We start from the raw sequence: 19,762 nt of genomic DNA, 5'->3' as shown, positions 1-19,762 counted from the left end.
AGAAAATCAGTGGCATTACATATGTCTCTATATACAAGTGACTATTGTTTGCTAAATTTTTATTTCATCTTTCCACAATTATTTTGCTAAATTCAACTGTGCTATTAAATCTACAATTCAATGAACAATCAGCTAGGATCGCTCACTGTCATGGAAGAGCATCAAGTAAGACTCAGTATGCATATAAATGTCACTTTTTCATATACGGGAGATCAGCACAGCAGCAAGACATTTTGGTGCCCAAGGCAAAATGCCTTTTTTTATTTCCTCTATCCACAATAAACTTTGCTTATGTGAGAACTGTGTTCAGCTGGATGTAATCTGAAGATTCCTTACATGCTGCATCCCTTGAGATAACAGGTATAGAAAATTAAGTTTTTAGCTCCGTTAGTATGTTTGCTCTGACTCATAAGAGCCATCCAATACAGATTTCTCTCATGTAGCTTCTGTTACAGCTCTATAGGAAGATAATGTGGAACAAGGCATGGCTTATACATCATTGTAAAAGTGAGAGAGTAAAAATTTAACACTGGATATTAAATGCATCACATCATATTTACTTTTGAAGAACTTTACCTACAGAACAATTAGTAACAAGGACAATAACAATTCAAGTTTCCAAGTATTATATACTATGTAGGATAAAACTCTCCGATACTATTTCTTAACTTTTTAGTACTATATTAATATAAACATACTTTATACTTAGTCAAGAGATCATATATACATCATACCAGAACAGAAGTTAGTTAAAAACTACATTCATATCAACTTTCCAGAAATGTCATCAGGTTTGTTTATAGTATATTATTTAAAACAGTTTTGAGTCCTCCTTGTATTTTATTTTTATAATCTGACAAGATTTTTCTTCACAAAAGATGTTCAGCCCTTCAGAACTTGTAACATCTGTGATAAAAGTATTTCACAAACAAGTCTTCTTTCATTTGGCTTAATCCTTGTCTTTTTTTCCCCCCCCTTTGTCCATTAACAATCTTCATTTCATTTCCATCTATGCCAATCTTTTCTTCTTTCTGCCCCTCAAAAAATATGCCACCCTTTTGTTAGAAGTTTCCCTTCATTCTCTTCCACTCTGACTCCCTCAACACTTTTTGATCCTTTACAATCTGCCTAGCTTAAAAGCCATTTTGAACCACTGAATTTACTGCCTTAGCTCTGGATCTCATTCTTCCATGACAGAGCCAGATTATTTTCTTTCTTGTCTTTTAAATACAGTGTTTTTACAGCCAACATGTTCTAGGTGTCTACTGTACTGTGAAAACAAGCATTGTACTGCATCCTCTTTTGAGTCCCTTGGAAGGGATCACAGGATGAAGGAGTACAGCACAGTGCTTATTTCCTGCTGTTCAAACATAGTTAAAAAGCAGAGGAAGTATGATTTCAGGAAGACTCAGGCCGTAACCAACAGTCCTTTAAGGACAGAAGATTTTTTTTCTTTTCTTTTTATAACAGCAAAAAGACTGAGCTGTAATGCCTAATAAAGAAAAGACAGAGACAGGTGTTTTGTATGGAATACAGACAGCCAAAGTAGATCATAAAGTGAAAACAGTTTATCTGAATAATAATTCAAGCCAAGATAACTACTCTGCCAAAAAAAGTACCCTGGCACTTTGCAGTGTGAACATACCCTAAAAGAGTAGGGGAAAAGGCAAGGAGAAAGGTATAAAACCACCTTCTTTAAGCTGAAAAACTGAACGTCATCAGCAGCTCTCTGTTTAAGGAGTATGTATACATCCATACAGTAGAAAAGGCCCCAAGAGACACCTGAAGACTGCAGAATCTAGAAGGGAGTCAGAAACCCCATTAATAAAACCTTCTCTTTTGGAGGCACCTTTTGGGAAATAATGATTTCCACTCTAAGTATCAGTATTTCCAGTGCATTTACTGGATACAAATGTCATCTTTTCCTCCCACCCACACAGAAAGTTTGGTTCAGAGAAGTTAGTTTACATGCTTTACACAAATATTGCATAACTTTATAAATAACCCACTGGTTGTTGAATATCCCTCTGGGATAGCAAGGATAACATGCTTAATTTTAGTAAAAAGTTTCAGGATCCTCTGTAATACTTAGGTCTCTCTATAGAGAAGAAGGACGAAAAAAAAAAATCTTTACTAAGCAACTTAAATCTAAGGCATGAACATCTCAGAACAGTTTCATTAGACAAATTTACCTTTTCCATAGAAGAACTTGCGGTAATAATATGCTCCAAGATCAATGTGTTCTATGATGTAACGCTTCACTTTCTCCCTGTGAATGGACTGGTTTTCTCTTGGTACTTCCAGTACTGAAACACCAGCATTTGTGCAATGGGAACTCAGAGAGGACTCAAAAGAACAACTTTCACCTGAAGAAAAAGATGCTGAATTTGCCCTAGAAAGTGCAATTCGTCTATCTCCTTCCCCACCAGTTTCGTTCCTGAAGTAAGGACAACTCAATACTAAATCATTGCTTTTCCCATCACCCTCATCAGCATCTAAATTCTCTTTTGAATTGAGGTCCTCTTTGCTTCCCAAAGGAGATTCACAGTTTCCCGTTTGGCCTGCTGGCATCTGAGTTTGTGATGCAGCTGAAGCCCCAGTGGTTATATTTTTTCTTTTTCCTACATTTACTCTGGTAGCCATTGCTTCATTTATGTTAAACAAAACGCTCTGAACATCATAATGTGCAAAACATTTCTGACAGTTCCAAGAACGAACACTTCTGTCAAGTCTATCATCCAGATCAGATGAAAACTTGAAAGTTTCATGCTCACTTTTAACTGTTCGCAATTTTCTAAATAGAGATGTTTCTACTGCTTCTGATTTTAGTCTCCTCTTAAAAGACTTCTCCCTTTCTCGACCAATAAGTAGGGCACTATCCATATAATCCAAGCCAGAAATCCTGACAAATTCTCCCCTGGAAATCTGCGCAGCAGCATGTAGACTTGGAGAAACTGTAGGGTCACAGTGGAAAAACTCAGAAAATCCAAACGGAGCAAGGGGTTTATGTTCAAAATTTTCCACTCGGTATCCTCTTAGCATTGCAAAAAAATTTTCTCCAGACAAGCCTTGTCTATCAATTGAAGAGGTACTGCCATATTCTCTATGAAGAGCTGCTCCAGTATTTGGGTTAACAGCATTCTGGTCCAACACATCTTCAGCATCAATATCGCTTATTGTCACATCACTGTTGCTTCTTTGCCTTATGGGATGAAGCCCCCTTTGAGGGGAATGAACAAAAAGATCTCCAATCGAATATTTTCCCTCTGTAAATTCCAATTCCAGCTCTTCTTGCTGTCCATCACTTTGGTCATTTTGTCCATTTGGAAGTACTGGGCCAACACCTTCATAACTGGCTGGAGGTCTGTTTTCCCAAGCAGCTTTACTCAGCTCTTTAGAGCAATCCTTTTTAGGAGGCCATTCAGATACCCTTGCTCGCACACCCATTTTAGGCACAGCTGGTGTACCATTTGTTTGATTATTTTCAGTTTTGCTAGATGCATTTGAAGAAACAGGAGGACCCATGCTACCATTCAAAGCTTTAAGTTTTCTAGCAAAATAATCATCCGATTGCATGCTTCTTGAAGACTCCCTGAATTTTGAGGAAGTCCTACTAACTTTGTGCTTATCTTCTTGCAAAGACCTTTGATCACTCATGTCCAGTCTGTGGGAGGGGAATCACTACTATTGCGTAAATTTACTGTTACTTTTTTTTTATTACATTGTCTTTTTATGGCCAATAAACTGCAATATAAAAATACAGTTACAGTCTTCCCAGAAGTGCAAGCAGAAACCTCAGTGTACAACTTTGTACAACTTCCGTCAGGAGAGCAATCTTAAAACATTTCCTTCAGTTCAGACGCATTCAGTTCAGTATTAATCCAGTCAAATTTCTTTTCTTTTATCTGTACAAAAAAAAAAAAAGGAAAGAAGTGTATTAAAATGTTTGCAGTCAATAACAGTAAGCTTCCAAAGTTGCTTGTATATACATATCACCACATGAAACTGGAACTAACAAGACTTGCTTTGTATGGCTTTTCTATCCTCTGCCTCCTAAAACCCAACAAATTCAATAATCCCAGTTTCCCATATGATGCCCACAGGATGCGAGCAGTTTGAACCTGCATCTCTCTCATGGGCTAATCAGTACACGCACACTGAACAGCAGACCAGGTTCTGCCAAGCAGAACAGCCTCATACAATTCTCTCTGCATTTCCTTCAATGCCGACAGCAACACAGATGCCTATTCTCTGTCTAATCACTGGGGTTTTTTTGCATAACATGAAAGAGCATTGCCATCTCTAAAACACCTTTTTCAACTTTACTTGAAACTGACTAATACACCCAGGAGTTACTGGGGCAAGACTGGTAGAAAATGTAAGCAAGATACATGAAACACATAGGACCTTAACAAAGAAAAGTGTTTGTTGCATTTAAAACATTTTATGGGTAAGTAATCTCTCCACTATGATTAATTCAGTGAATAAATGTATTTCACTTTTTCCCTCCCTCTCTCTCCCTAAAGGGAGATTTACTTACATTCTTCATTTGGAGTGTCAACTAATATTTAGCTGTGTAAAACAGTTATAGTTTTTCCTGTTACATTATACTCCTTTGGTTGGGAACCTAGACTGTTAACTCACGCTAAATATCATGTCTGCTGTTTTCCGCAAATAAGAAAAGACAGTAGCCCTATTGATAAGTGTTACTTTGCTTACAAAATAGGAATTGTTATGATATAAAAATATTCTTCAATGGCTTTAATAGTATTTAGAATGACCATGACTCATGCTTGCAGGCAGAGCCCATCCTCTAACCCACTGCATAAAACCAGAGTAAAATAAGAGACAAGACAGCATGTTATATACTTCTTTTTCAGCTTTTGTTCCTTGAATAAAAACACCAATATGATGATGTTTAAACATGATACAAATAAGCATAAGACACATATTTCAGAGCTTAAAACAAAGGTCAGAGGTAAGAGGAGCTCAGAAGATAAGCATTTTTTCCCCTACATGTAACAACATAAAAATTTTCAATTTAAAAAAAAAAAAAAAAGAAAAAAGAGACGAAGGTGAGGCAGAGGGGCAAAAGAATGATATATATTAAAACTTGAAAGATCGTTTTTTCTGCTTGTCAGAAATCAACACAAAGTTCTATTGGATACAGCAAACTTTAGGATTATTCTACTGAAATGGGTTAACAAACACAAGTTAGAATTACAGTAGAGTTACAGGTTTCTCTGTTAGAAGGAATGGGTAACGATGACAGTATAACTTTGTAGCTTATGTTCACTACATACAAATTCAACAGAACTCCTGTTCGATGGGCAATGATGTCAATTAAAACAAAGGTTTTGGTTCCTTACAGGAGTGTAAAATATTGTTCACTCAACTGACATGTCCAGAGAAACAAACCCCATTTCTTTTCAATCCAAATCCACAGTGTGATTTACTGTTTGGCCTCAAAAACAGTATTTGTGGAAGGCAGGAGAGAGCCTGTATGGCAGTGTTAGCTTAAATACTTGATGAAGTACAGCCTGAGTAGTTTAAAACAAAGGTACATTGCAAAAGGTAGTATTTAAAGAGAGAATTGGTTTTTTTTATCACTGGAAGGCTGGTGTGACAGAAGACCAAAGAAATACTTGGTTTGGAACTGTAGATTTACATTTGATAGGAAATATGAATATTTGAAGATGTGATGCAGTACATTTAAGGTATACTAGTAAATTTTTATTTTTTTTTTTAAATCTGAAGTTGGCCTAATTGAAAGAAATTGTCTGTTTTTAATATAAATGTATATTTTGGTACTGATTACTCCTATAAGTTTCTGTAGCTCAGTACAACAGGTTGAAGGCTGACCTATGCTGATGGATAGCTCTATATTCTCTTCTACTTCGCTGTTCTTTAAGGTTTTTCTCTCTCTCCATAGTAAGAATTCAACAACTCACAAATTTTCCACTATAGATGTTGATACTGTTTATTATAAATTTAATTCAGCAAGCAAAATTGGTTTAACTATTATTTCCACAAAGGATGCCGTCAATATGATCACGAGTACCCTTCTCTTCAGACCTGTAAAGTCCTTTTAGTCAAGTTCTTCACTTCTCTCTCTTTTGGTCATCCTAGCAGTTGGGAATGGACTCCCTGACAGATATGGTCAGAAAAGAAAAGCTGGATGCCTACCCTGTTGTTGTGCTCCTGCCAACCCTTCCCACTAAGGCTGCTGGATGTTATGCAAATAACTTAAGTTCCTTCCACACAGCTACAAAGACTTCCTTCTGAGCTCAATACAGCAGCTGGTTTGTTAGCCACAGTTACAGTTCTTTAACATGGAATGATTCCAAGTTTCCTGGGGACCTGGATACGTGCCCACAAATGTTCCCGTGCCAGTAGCAGAGCAATGAATAAGAACTGTACTATTGGACTATCCTGTCAAAAGGAGGCTGTTTGGTAACGCTGCCTCATGTCAGCCTTGATAGATGGAAATGAATTATTTAAGAAGTCTTTCTGTGATCATTTTGTTGATCAAGACTTTGGAAATCTGCCCCTATTATTATGTAATGTTATCATCCTAAAGAGAATGCATAATTTGGATGAAAGCATTAATCTCTACTATTTATCAAGATGACAATTCTATAAATCATGATTCTCAAGCTCTGCTAATCTTAAAAAATGGGAAGTGCAATTTGATAAAATACAAGTATATGCAGGAATGATATGCCAAAAGCTGAAGATCAGACATCTCATTTGCATTCAATTGATTCTACACAGCATTTTCGGTGTGCTCAGTCTGGTTACTTTCCACTCTTCAAAGAAACACTTAGAGTAGCAGTGTTATTTTGCTAGTATAGCAGAGTAGTAGTTATACAATGGCTACTTTATGGGAATCTGAAGTTTGCAAGAAAATTCTGCCTTCAGGCCCATGCTTTTAAGTGCAATGAAAAAGAACAGTGCAAAGGAGAAATGAACGTGGTTCATAAGCTGCCTGTATTTTCACAAGTTCTGAACCAGACAACCCACTGAACAAGCCTGTCACAAGTTATCATTTCCTAAAATTAAAATGATCACTAGGAAAAAAAAATAAGCAATTTTTTGAAAAAGAAGAAAATCGTACCAAAAATGTTTTTTAATGCAAGTTCAAACTTGTTTGTTTGCTTTTTTTTTTAAAAAAAAAAACCAACAGACTACATTGGCAAATGATTTTACATTTACGCATTTTCAGTGTATCTATTAACTGCAGTTATTTCTTAATGATTCCTAAATCAGAACTATCCAATTTTCAGAAGCAAAATAAGGGTTACGCTTGGCTTTCAAGCCATGCTAATTATTTGTGTGTCCAAGCCAGAAAATTCTGGTCACAGTGAACTATGATATCAGATCATATGACAGTTGATTATGATGTGATGCGGGAGAATTATTACTGCAGACAGGAGTATGAAAGACGAAAACGAGTTCTTCATGCATTTGTTTTCATGCAAATGTCTTTAGAAAACCATGATATTTAAGCATAATTGTCTTAAATAGAATATTTCTTTCAAAGTTTTCCATGAGGCACAGTGAATATTAAAGGATAACAGTAACTATAATTGAGCCACTTATTCAGATTGCAGCTGTGGAAAATGGATTGGAAATAATACAATGAACAAATTATGAGTACAGCTCATGAAAAAAATGGTTCAAATTGTTATACATCAAATTTACAATTAAAGCTATAACTACTACAGTATAAATGGTTACTTCTCATATGCATATTCCAGATACTTGAAAAATATGCAGACATAGGCAAGAGGGAAAAGAAGGATGGGAAGCCTCTCATCTGACTAATGGAAATACATATAAGCTTCTGTGTGGTCAATATTTGTTGCACACTTCTTGTGCTGTATTTCTTCACATTTACAGACTTTGCTTGTAATAGAAATGCAAGAATAGAAACTGAAGAGAATCCTTTATTGAAATTACAGTGTTACAGAAATGTATCTACACAATAACCCACCGACAACCCTACCACAGCTTAGTTGATTTGCAGGTTGGTGGGAAGGAGATTAAGAGTGACAACAGCTTACATGATTCTTGGTGCTGGTGTAAGACCACCCCATTTCTTACCAAAACTGTAAAATTACATTGGTTTGGGACTGATACAAGATTTAGGGTAACCCCATGCTCTGTTCTTCTAACACAGTTCCCTTCAAGAAAGAAAATGGCAGATAAGATAAATACTGAGACAGAGATGCAACGTGCAATGTTGGAGCAAGGGATCTTTAGAACTTTGAATTCCACAGCTGTTGGATACCGTTCAATGAAGGTGTTTTACTTTTAAGAAAGAAAGACCTCCAATCATAACTGCTTTCCTTCATTCAAAGGCTGAGAAAAAGCTCACATCATCTACACGAATGATTTTATAAGATCTAATAGTAAAAAGCAGACCCCTCAAAACTATTAGACTTGTGTTAGTCTTACGGTCAAGATCCCCCACCTGTCACCTTGGCTTTTCCAGATAAAATAATTTAAGTAATCACACCTTCCAATTACTAAATACTAAACTCACGAGTATTAATTTGGGGGAGGGGGGGCAGAAAGGAGGGGTGGGGATGGGGTGCTTGAGCTTTTTGTTTTGGCAGGTTTTTTTTCAATATACTGCAGTCATTTATTAATGAGAACTAAAAAAGCAGTTATAAAATATATACTACTTTTGGTGTTACTCATTATACCAAAAAATACCTACCACAAAGTTCCAACAGCTTCTCTTTAGTGTATCTTTTATTACTTTCCCTGAATATTCACTCCTACACATTCTATCTCAATTCATGCTTTGTTTCATTAATAACTACTGTTTAAGCTTTTCATCTAACAGCCTAGATTCTCAGCGAATATCAATGTTTTATATAGAGTTATTACTGACTATAGCATTACTGTCACTGATTTTAAACTTTCTGCTAGAAATCACCTTCTGTTACTGAAAAATACGCTTAGATAAATTTGTGACTGAGTGATTTAGCACTGTATTTTCTTAGAATATTAATATCAATATTCTATGTTCCATTAGCACTAGTTTTGACACTGAGATGCATTAAGGCTAATTCAATTTCCAGAACAAACTGAGTATCCTCTTATTTTTACAGGTCTATTATAAACAGCTCAATCATACAACCTATGCAGAGTTTAACTGCAAAACTGGAATTAAATTTATGTCTTGTTCAGGTTGAACCAAGTAAAGCAGGAGAGTGAAATCAGAATTATGTTGAAATCAATAGCAAAATTACCACTGACACAAATATTGAGAATCCTTCATTTTTATTCTCCCAATACAGTTAATTTATTTTTAACTGAAATTGTGGAACATAACAAAATACAGTAAAGCCTATAACATAATGCAATTAATGAGGTAAAAAGGAAACATCTTAACATGAAAGTCTTAGACCAAGGAATTTTTCCAGGGAAGGGTTGAAACAAGCAAGCACTGACCACTTCTTATCCCATGAGGGGAGTACAAGGGGGAGCGGGAAAGGCACCAAACTCCTTATAGATCATTATTAACCAATACCATTTTTTGACAGTCTTTACTAATTGCATATAGAAGCTATATACCTGCCAGTCAAGTTCTTTTATCAGTGAAAATTTAAAATAAACAGAATGCAAACTGTCTTTGTTTCCTTTCATTCTTTCCACTTAGGAACCTAGGTGTCAAAGGGCAGGACAGCAAAAAAGAACCCTACTCGTTGAGCTTTAAATGATTTGTTTTCTACAGGGAGACTAAAATGACATCCAGAACATAATTTACATACATGCACATTACCTCTTCAGGAAAGAAAGTAGTTTGGCAGACTGGATGACTTGAGCACCCAATACCTCCAAACAGCAAAACGCTTAGCACTACAACAATACTAATGCTGCTTCCACCAGAAATACTCTCTCCAGTGCATTATGAGACATACTGCATATGACTTTTAAGGGCATCTAATTTTTTCAAATAGAAAGAAAGAGCCTCCTTAAAATAAAAGACGAACTCAGTACATCTATTGGTGAAAGAGAAAACCAAAGAGGGTGCATGGATATTAATCATGGGGACACAACAGCTTGAATTTGAGACACAAACTCCACATCCCATTCCCAAAATCTTCTGTTTTGACAAATTACCATCAATAAGGCTGTTGGCGCCCAATGGAAACAGACATTCAATTCAATTCAAGTGGATTCAAAAATATAAACTGTAAGGACTGCAAGAGGTAACTGAGAAAAGGTTGAACTTTGTTTCTGCTTAGTAACAATGAAGGAAGTGGTTGAGTAAAGTAAATAAGTTTTAAAGAAAATAAGTTTTAAAGGAAACACTAGCCTTTATCTTGATTGTTTTTTATGGAAACTGTTTTTGTTTGACCTTGGTTCTTTATTAACTGGCATGAACTGTGAGGTAGCATAAACTGATAATATTACCGGTCGGTTTTCTGAACTTTCAAACTGACTGGGGTTCTGCAGTTTCAGATGTCAGCAAGTAACTTCTCATGTACTTCTGCATCGCTTTAGAGCTCTATAGTACTACTTCATGTCACTGCACATCAATACCTTTTAAAGAAGTTATTTTTTGAGAATAGAGATGTCACTTTTTTCTTATCCTTTCTTTCTGAATCAAAGAAGAGATTTTGTATATAGAGAAAATATGTTGAGGTCTATGATGACCCTAATACACTGAATTCATAGAGTCTTACTACATAAGAATAATTTTGTTCTTAATTTTACATTGTAAATTGGAAAGCAGATTTCATAATATTAACAGAGTACATTAAATATCTTGGTAGTTACCAAGTAACTTGCTGACTTCAGTCCACATGATGTTTCCAAGCACATGCAATTGAGCCTGGATCACCTGGCACTGAGCAATAGAGCTTGTGCAGACAAGCGCCTCTCTACAACAGCCAACCTTTAGGCCACTTGTTCTGCACTTTGTAGAGTCACAGGTTTTTTGATGATAATAATCTTTTCTCATAATTCTAGATAGAAGAACAGTAGCTGGAGTGAAAGAGTTGCTAGCAGAATATTGTTTTTCATTTTTCAGCATTCCACTCAAATTCAGCATAACTTAATAGCAATAAAAAGTCATTGCCATCTGTTCAGTGATCATTTGATATCTTATCCAGAATCAAAATGCTGTCAAGCTAAAAGAAAAACCCCACTTATTATAAATGAGACTTAAAACGGTCATAATAGAAAATAATTTTGGTTAAAGTTTTATGGAAACTTTATGGAACACTTCCTTCTGCTTCCACCTCAAAAAAAACCCCAACCAAAACAAAGCAAACCCCCCAATAAGATGGAGTAATCATTGCTCTACAGTTATGCCTCTAGTCTATTAAGTTAAAGCATGTCAGAGAACTTTCTACAATTGTCCTGCTGAGAAAATACGCTATATACTCATTCAGAAAATAACTGTCTTCAAAACTACAGTGCAGAAATACAGTTTTCAAAATTTGAGCTAGATCAGGAAGACTTAATTTTCCTAGATTGAAAAGATGACTTCTCATTATATACATATGCATTTTCCATACAAAGTCATCATCATGACTGGGGTTAAGGGACACAGATTCAGTGTTGTATCCCTTCCTGTTAGACAGACATTAAAACAAATGTCTTGATTCTTAGCATGGTGACAATGAGTAAACTAGCCTTAAAAAAGCCACAACAATAAAAATAAGTTTTTAATAATTCAGGACTCTTACTTCTTTACGCTCTCCCTTCCCCCCTGGCCCCCATCAGTCTTACGTCTTTCTTTGGATTCTGAAAAAAGTCTTATATGGGTTGACACAAGATGACAGCTAACAAGCTATCATAACCATGCTATCATCTTCTTAACTTTACAATACAGGGCCTAAATGCAAAAAATTTGGAAAAAGAAGTCAAGTTCAGATGACTTACTGAAATAGTCAGTAATTTAATAATCAGGAATTTAGCTTTAAATAGCTTTCTGAACACATAAGAAATAACGCTATGAGGAAGTATGAAAAATTTAACTGCGGTCCACTGTTGGTTAAGCATGGGGAATGTGAATTATAAATTCACATTCATCTGGAATGGTTTGCTTTTATAGGGCCAAATTCGTTTTAACTTTTGTTTTTAAAATTCTGATTACATAACACCCCATCCAATAATTCAGACACTGAATTTTGTATCTGATTTATCAAGTTCTGCTCCTTATGTAAATGAAAATGTTCAAACACCGATCCAAAGTGTTCACACACAGGCATAGTAACACAGAGTAGACATTGTGAAAAATCTGCCACTGAATTTCATTATTGGCCTTGATTTAGCACAAAGTTTCTGGTCAGCCAACAAACTGTATATCATTCATAGAGAATGCACATTTCTGGAACAGTGTTTTTACTTGGTGTCACAGCATATCTTCCTCTTTTTTTGCAGCACATTTGCATTATAGAAACTACAGATTTATTTCAAAATTCAAATTTAGAAAGGAGCAATCACATTTGCTAAGTTTCTGACTCTTAGAAAGCTCGTATTAGATCAAAAGAAAAATTACACATTTGTCATACAACTTAAGTAAATGACATTCCTTCTCCTTCCCAATGCATACTCACCTTCTTTATCAGTAAAGTTTACATATTATTATTCCCCAAAATTCAGGACATTATCAAATAAAACCCTATTTTCTTTATAACCTAGAGAAATGTCTTCTACTAAACTGAACTCTGACTGCGTATTTGTCAAGTAATTATATATTGCTTACAAAAGGTCTCAGCTATTTGTGTCAACATTATGTATGATCCTTTAAGAAAAGTATCCTTATCAAGGGCAATTCATAGTTCATTATTTTAAATTCATGGTTTTAAAGGCTTTTCTACAGAATCTGCTCAGCTAGTTTTTCTGCATTTTTAAACAAATAAATGTATATAAGACTAAAACAAAACCCCAAGCAACTAATGTAACTAAAGATGTACTAAAATATCCATACAATAAGTTAACGTGAATTTCTACTGGCTTGAATAACGTATGATCAGTACTAATCTTTTCTAATGCAAAAGGCAATAAAATCAAAATAGTCAGGGATTTACTACCATCAACCATGATTTTTTTTTTAAGTGAAAAATAATTTAACAAAAAACCCAACCCCAAAGATATCGAGAACTTTAATACCTCAGTTTCTATGCAACTGTGTAGTTCAGTTGTTTGAATTTCTTTCAGTTGAACTGCATGGGAGCAAGTTTTTGTGCATGTTCACAGCTGCGTTCTTCAATATGGACACTCACGCTACAGTGTGCATAAAAAATGCAAAAATATTTTTGCATACAAAAACATCCATACTCTTACTAGTCTGTAAGTCCGTATTAACAACGATTTTCCAAAAAAAAAGTATATGTAAATTATAGTATAATCTTTAAAGTTAAATATAATAAAAAATTCCCTCTCATCTTGTTCTTTAACTACTCTAAACAATGTGGTTTAGGCTTAAATTGAAATAAGCAGAGATTTTATAGACTCTAGAATATTTTTAAGACTATGGTATCTAGGAGGAAAATGACCTTTTTTTCCTCGAGGATAAATAGGTTTCTGAAAAGACAGACGAAATTTCTCATCAACAGTTTTGATTTTACATGAAGCAAGACTGTTTTTTTCCCCATATAGCTAGAGAACTATGATAAAATAAAAAGCCTAGGCAGCAATCTGGGCTAAAACAGAAGGGTGCAAACTTGATAAGTAATCATCTGAAGCCATATCTAGAAAAATGAAAAGGCTACTTGCACTTCAGAAAGCTTGATTACATGAGGCCTGCATTGGCAATGACACAAATTCAAATTAGTAAATTGTAGCAGACTACTCTGAGAATAGAGGTCTGGGGGCCACCTGCTAAAACTATGCTTTAAGGAACCATGTCATTATGCTTAAAAAAAAAGATTCCACAGAGTCAGTCTTATTTTTCTTATTAGTCTTACTCAGGAATTGGCTCATATTTTCTATCCAAAATGCCAAGTATTGAGAGGAAAAAAACAGTGCCAAAGTCTCATGAATTGTTGTTTCAGCATATAGCAACCTTTCATCACATCATTAACTAGGTTGTCCACATTTCACTAGGAAGATTTCATTATGCAGATTTATATTTACAAAACAAATAGCATATATATTGGTTTCCTTCCATTCTAAGGATATGTTCACTTTCCCTAAAAGTGATGGAGTGCATTTGCATGCCATCTTTGCTGAATACACCAGGAATTCTTTGCCTCTCATGATGTAGCTCCCACCCGTATTTATTCCAGTGTTTGCCTTCTAATAGAATCACAGAATTGATTCTACTGTGTTTTCCTTCTAATGCTGGAGGTTTTCAGTCTCTCATCTTTATCTCGCACTTTGAGGATGCCGTGTGCTTATTGACTTCCTTTTTTCTCTATTTCCCTGTACTAGGAACCATGTATTCACCAAATCATAACCGATTCATGCAACATTTTCCATCTCAATCTATACTTATCCTCCTTTCAAAGAGCACTAGCCAGACAGTTTATGTGTGTTAGGACCACGACACCCTCATCTGGAATGAGAGCGTTCAGTGATAACAGCTATTCAGGCATAGCTATTCAGAATGTAACCAGGCCAATAAGATAAATTAAGATGCCAGGCAAAATTAGGATGGTAATGGTTGTCATCAACCATTTGTTTGATTTGCAGGCAATTATGGAGATGTCAAAAGATAGCAGCTTTGCTAATCACTAGCCAAACCTCCCACACATCCACACTATCTTCTCTCTGTTCTCCACCCAACTCAAATGGTTTCTACTCGCTGATGCCCAAAACCATTCTGGAAAACCATCCTCGTTAAAATTATCCATTATGAAGAAGTTGGTCTACCTGGTTCTGGCAAGTCTAACCTCCTATAACATCTTGAAATCAAAAGAAACATCCTATATCATTGTCTTCCCTCAAACTCATTTCTTCCTCGTTTATAAATATCCTTTTCCTCTCCAAGGTCTGCTACCCTGACAAAAGTCCAGCTTTCCAACACTGCATTTGAGTTCACCCAACTTTAAAAACATGTCACTTGAGTTTAGCCTTCTTATCTAGAAATACTCACTTCAGGTTTTATTTCATTCCACAGTTTCACTATTAATTTCCTCACTGAATGCTCTGTCCTCTTTGAGGTCACTATTGTTCCTCTACTGCAGCTTCCTTTATCTCAGTATTTTTTCCTTCTGATTAATATCTTCCTAAAGTATCATTCATCAGTTCTTTCTGTTCTACCAAGACACATCTTTGTGGTATCCAAGACAGTCAGATGAGACACTGTACATTACTAGCATCAGTTACTTCACCCTCCTTTATCCTTCTTTCCAGGACAGTAAAGAAGCTATGGGACTTTTTAAAATGTCCACCATGCTGTATAATTATTTAAATGTTGTTTCTTCTCCTTTGTGTAAGAAGGATCTGTACCTACACTTAACAGTTAATACCACGTATTACACTTAGGTGCTAATCCATCCATCTTCTGTCAAATCCAAGGCAAAACAAATATGTACTTCAATGTGTCCTTAAAGTCAGCAAATTATCTACTTCAAACAATAGCCTAGAGAGAATTCCAAGGAACAAAGCCCCTCAGAGAACACTGTCAGCAACCCTCCTTCAATTACAAAAACTGACAAGCCTATAGATTAACTGAAATCAGACATTAATATGGAAAAAAATGTATAGTAGCTCTGTGGTACTATATCATACTTTTTTTTAAACTAGAATTATTTTTTTTAATCTATTTCATTTTTCAGCTTTTTTTAGACAAATCTAATAGAAATATTTAGCTTTTGCTTTTAAAAAAATAATTAAATACTTCAGAAATGGATTAAAGCTACTTGAAAGTGTTCAGTTAATCTTTGAGTTTAAACACTGAGACGACTATGTAAAAATCTCAAAGATACATACTGAAGCCACAAAATAATTTGAACAAATAGAAAATGTATGAAGAAAAAAAATTGTAACACCTGTATCAATAACTGAAATAAATGTTGTTGATCAAAGTACCTCATGAATGCAAGAACGCATCTTGAAGATGAAATGGCAATGCTATATTATTTTGCCACATCTTCCTGGAAACCTGTGATTCATAAGGGTAGTAATGTGTTAACTGGAATTAGTTTTTGCTTGTTAAGACACTTCAAAAATACCTTTTAATAATACAGACCAAACTTAGTGTTCTAGTCAAAACAATTCTTCTATTAATTAAATGGAAGTGGGGCTCTCTCTATACTTACTCACAAAACTCTTCATGAAACAAATAAAGGCCTATCAACTCATAAGTTAATCAGTTCTTCCATTCTAATAATCAATGCAGAAGTCATAAAATATTTGAAACTAAGCCAAATTTTATTCCTTGCCTACAAATGCCAGTTAGATAGAACTAACGGAATTAGTCACAGCAAGAGGTAGCAGAACGATTTGTTAGTCTTTGCAGAAAATTAAAAGCAAATCTGTAGTCACATTTCTCAGATAAAACACCAACTCTTCCCCATTTTCCTAGTTTGACTCCCTTCCCTCCCTCCCTGATCTCCAATTAAAGTGTCCCTGCTATTTGAATGGACTCAGTCTAGCACCAACTGCACATAAGAGGTGACATTGCTGTATGCAGAAACCACCCAAGGGAAAATTTTAGAAGCAAGTAGTTCTTTACTGCTGTGTTTTCTCCAGGAACAAAATTTCCTCACAAGTCTGAAGAAGCAGCTAACATCAGGGCTGCATTAAGGCATACTCATCAACTCATCTGGAGGTAAAGCAGCGAGTCCATATAACTCCCAACTACCTAAGAAACTAAAATAAGTTATTTACCTTTAAAAAAAATGCAACAGTAGCTTAATATTGTCTAAAAGCATAGTTAGAACTTTTTAGTTAGAAAAAAGCAATTAAAAGCTGCAAAAAACAGTTCTTTTCATATTTCGTGCTCAGACAAGGTATAATTTGCATAAGTATTTGTTGAATCTCTTTTCATTTTCAATAAGTATTAATAAACCTGATTTTTAAAGCAGGCATCAGGAACAACATTTGTAGCTAAGTTAGAAAAATGCACATTATTAAACAAACACACAAAAATTGAATGTAATTTACTGATATACAATTAATTTTTCCTACATCCACAATAACTCTCCATTAGAATGAGCTAGAATTCAATACCCATGGAATCTGCTTTGCACATTAAAAAAGTTGGATAAAACTACTATAGTAGCATATTGTGCTTAAGCTAAACAAGACAGGCATTATTTCCATTGAACTCTACAGAACCCCAACCACAGTGTGAAGTGACCGGGGAAAGAGTACACATTAACATAAAAATTCTGAGTCTACTGAAGAAAAGCAGCTTTGTGGAAAACTGTAGAACTGAAGTACGAATACAGAAAGAATTATCCAGAGCAGCTACTCAGTACAACACAGTAAACATCTTCCTAACCTGAAATACTCTGAGAAGGAACTCAATTTGAGTTTGTTTTTTGTGGGTGGTGTTTGTGAAGGATTTGGTTGTTTGGGGTTTGTTTTGTTTTGAGGGTTTTTTTGGGGGTGAGGGGGTGTTTTTGGTTTTTGTTTTTAGAAAAAAAGTTATTTTATTAATTAAAACAAATGAGTACAGTTTGTCCAATATGCATCCTGCTTTCTAGGCAACATTTGTAACTCTATTCCTGCTGTGTTGTAATATCATTCAGATTCCAGTAACAAGTAAGTTCTCACTTCTCTGTTTAATACAGGGAAGTAAATTAAATCTTATTGCAACATGACTACAGAACAGAACCTCAGTTATCAACGCCCTAGTGAAATACCAAAATTACTGAGCAACTGGCTACTCTGAAATGGGGAGCCATTTAGAGGAAAGTTTGCAGATCTCCATTTCATCCTCACCAAATAAAGAAATACTTAGAAACCAAAATATTCATGTAACAGAAAAAAAATCAAATTATTTCTTCCCGGTTCTAGCTATCATTACCATCTAATAATTGTAGACAAGACAACAGAAGTAGATCCTGAGTCTGGGTGAAGGACATGTAGGCAGCACTTTTCTGGAAATGTTTGCTTCCAGAGAAGGAATGAATACCACTTGACAGATCACGTATGTGGTCAATTGAAAGATTTTTTTAAACATGAATCAGTATCAAAAACATATGTTTTCTGATTCAATTAATAAGTAGGTTTCATAACTATTGAATAAAGAAGGTAGCGTGTATGTTACAGAATAAATTAAGTGCAAATGATGCAAAGATTTGTCCATAGAATATGTACAGACACTTCTATCCTGCCTTTGTAAGGGCATTTTTTGTAAGGGAGCACAAGAACTAAAAGCGCTCAAATGAAAACAACCACCCACCCCAATTCATCACACAGCCTTCATAGGAGGTATAGGATAACAGTAAGATATCTTTCCATGCTATAAAACCAGGTCATTTTACAACATTCTGTAATTTAAACATAGAGAAACATCTGTTTACGCTGCGCTTAGCTCTGCTTCTGCTAGCTAGAAGAGTGAAACACGAGTGAAAACCTGTTTTAGTAAAATCTTCCCTGAGCAGTGTGCCCAACACAGTTGAGCAGTTGCCAGGCTGAATACTTAAGGGAAATGCACCGTGTGAAAAGGACAGAGCATCAAGGTGGTGACAGTTGAATCAAAGTGTCCAGACAACATCCAATAGAAATCAGTTTTGCAGATTGTCTTGTACCCGTGGCCTGAGCAAGACTGGATTGCTCCATCCCTCAGGTTAGGAAGCATATGAACACATATCCCTAAAATACAAACTAGATACAAATGTATGCACAAGTAGGGCCAGGAGGTTTGCATGTGCCAACTGAGCTCAGTTCTTTTATCCTCTCTTTATCAATTATGCTGATCAGGTGCATATAACCTTGTGGCTTAACTGAAGCAAAGGGAAAGAAGCTGTTGTCCAATTATTTTATTATTTTAGGGAAGGGCTAAAAGACAGGGGAGAGTATTGCACTACTGGTTAAACAAAGAAAAGGGAAAAGTATGAGAAATGTCCAGAAAATGGAGCATGTGGGCGATGAAGGGCATGCAGTAGAATGCACTCCATCACCAGCCCCTCGTCATCCATCCATTGAGCTTATGGCCAACACTGAGGGGGTTAGTATGAGATACTGTTTTTTTCTGGCAAAAAAAAGTAAAAAGAAATTCAGATTGGTTAAGATTTATTCACATTTCACTCAGCACCAAAGTAATAGATTTAAAAAAACCAAATTTTAAATCAAACAGATGTGTGAAGCATTAATACTACATCATCCATTTCAGTTGGATATTTACAGAGAGACAAGATATTATGGAGGTTTTACCACAATGCAACTCTCATTTTATCCCAATATGCCAAGATACTATTATTTCTGATAGTGCTCTACACAAAGGTCTATACCTCATGTGACCCTGAACAAAACATCTTATGTCCGTCCAGTATATTTGTTCAATTATGTTTCTACAAGATCCTTCTGAAATAGTTACTTTTAATCATTCTCATTTTAAAACTAACTTTTGAAGCTTTAATCTCCTTGAACTAAAAGAAAGATTTTAAATTTTCTGGATGATGACTTTAAAAGTTTAGAAACTAACAAACTGTATCTCTGCAGAAAGTTATTAAATATACCCCACACCACAGCAGCACCAAAATGCTCTTTAAGTTTTCAGGTTTTGCTTCAGAAATAGTCACCAGTATAACTTCTCTAAGCCCAATACTTTCTCTAGGCTTGCAGCTGTTCCGCTGGCAACTGTCATGTTGTTCCACTGACATGTTGTTCCTCT

At 35.4% G+C, this 19,762-nt stretch overlaps 1 protein-coding gene across 4 annotated transcripts in view; it reads right to left on the bottom strand.

The window, feature by feature from the left end:
* SIPA1L2 (signal-induced proliferation-associated 1 like 2) overlaps window positions 1-19,762 on the bottom strand; it is a 107,891-nt gene that overhangs the window by 80,423 nt on the left and 7,706 nt on the right. For all 4 annotated transcript variants that reach the window (XM_014951021.1, XM_014951022.1, XM_014951023.1 and 1 more), the window contains exon 2: window positions 2,193-3,905. In XM_014951021.1, the coding sequence (XP_014806507.1) occupies window positions 2,193-3,657 (1,465 nt within the window). In that variant the 5' untranslated portion in view covers window positions 3,658-3,905. The remainder of the gene's footprint in view (window positions 1-2,192; window positions 3,906-19,762) is intronic.

The sequence above is a fragment of the Calidris pugnax genome, unplaced genomic scaffold, assembly GCF_001431845.1.
Source record: "Calidris pugnax isolate Ruff unplaced genomic scaffold, ASM143184v1 scaffold24, whole genome shotgun sequence".
NCBI lineage: Eukaryota > Metazoa > Chordata > Aves > Charadriiformes > Scolopacidae > Calidris > Calidris pugnax.
The sequence above is the reverse complement of the archived record's forward strand: the minus strand, read 5'-3'. Positions and strand labels throughout refer to the sequence as shown.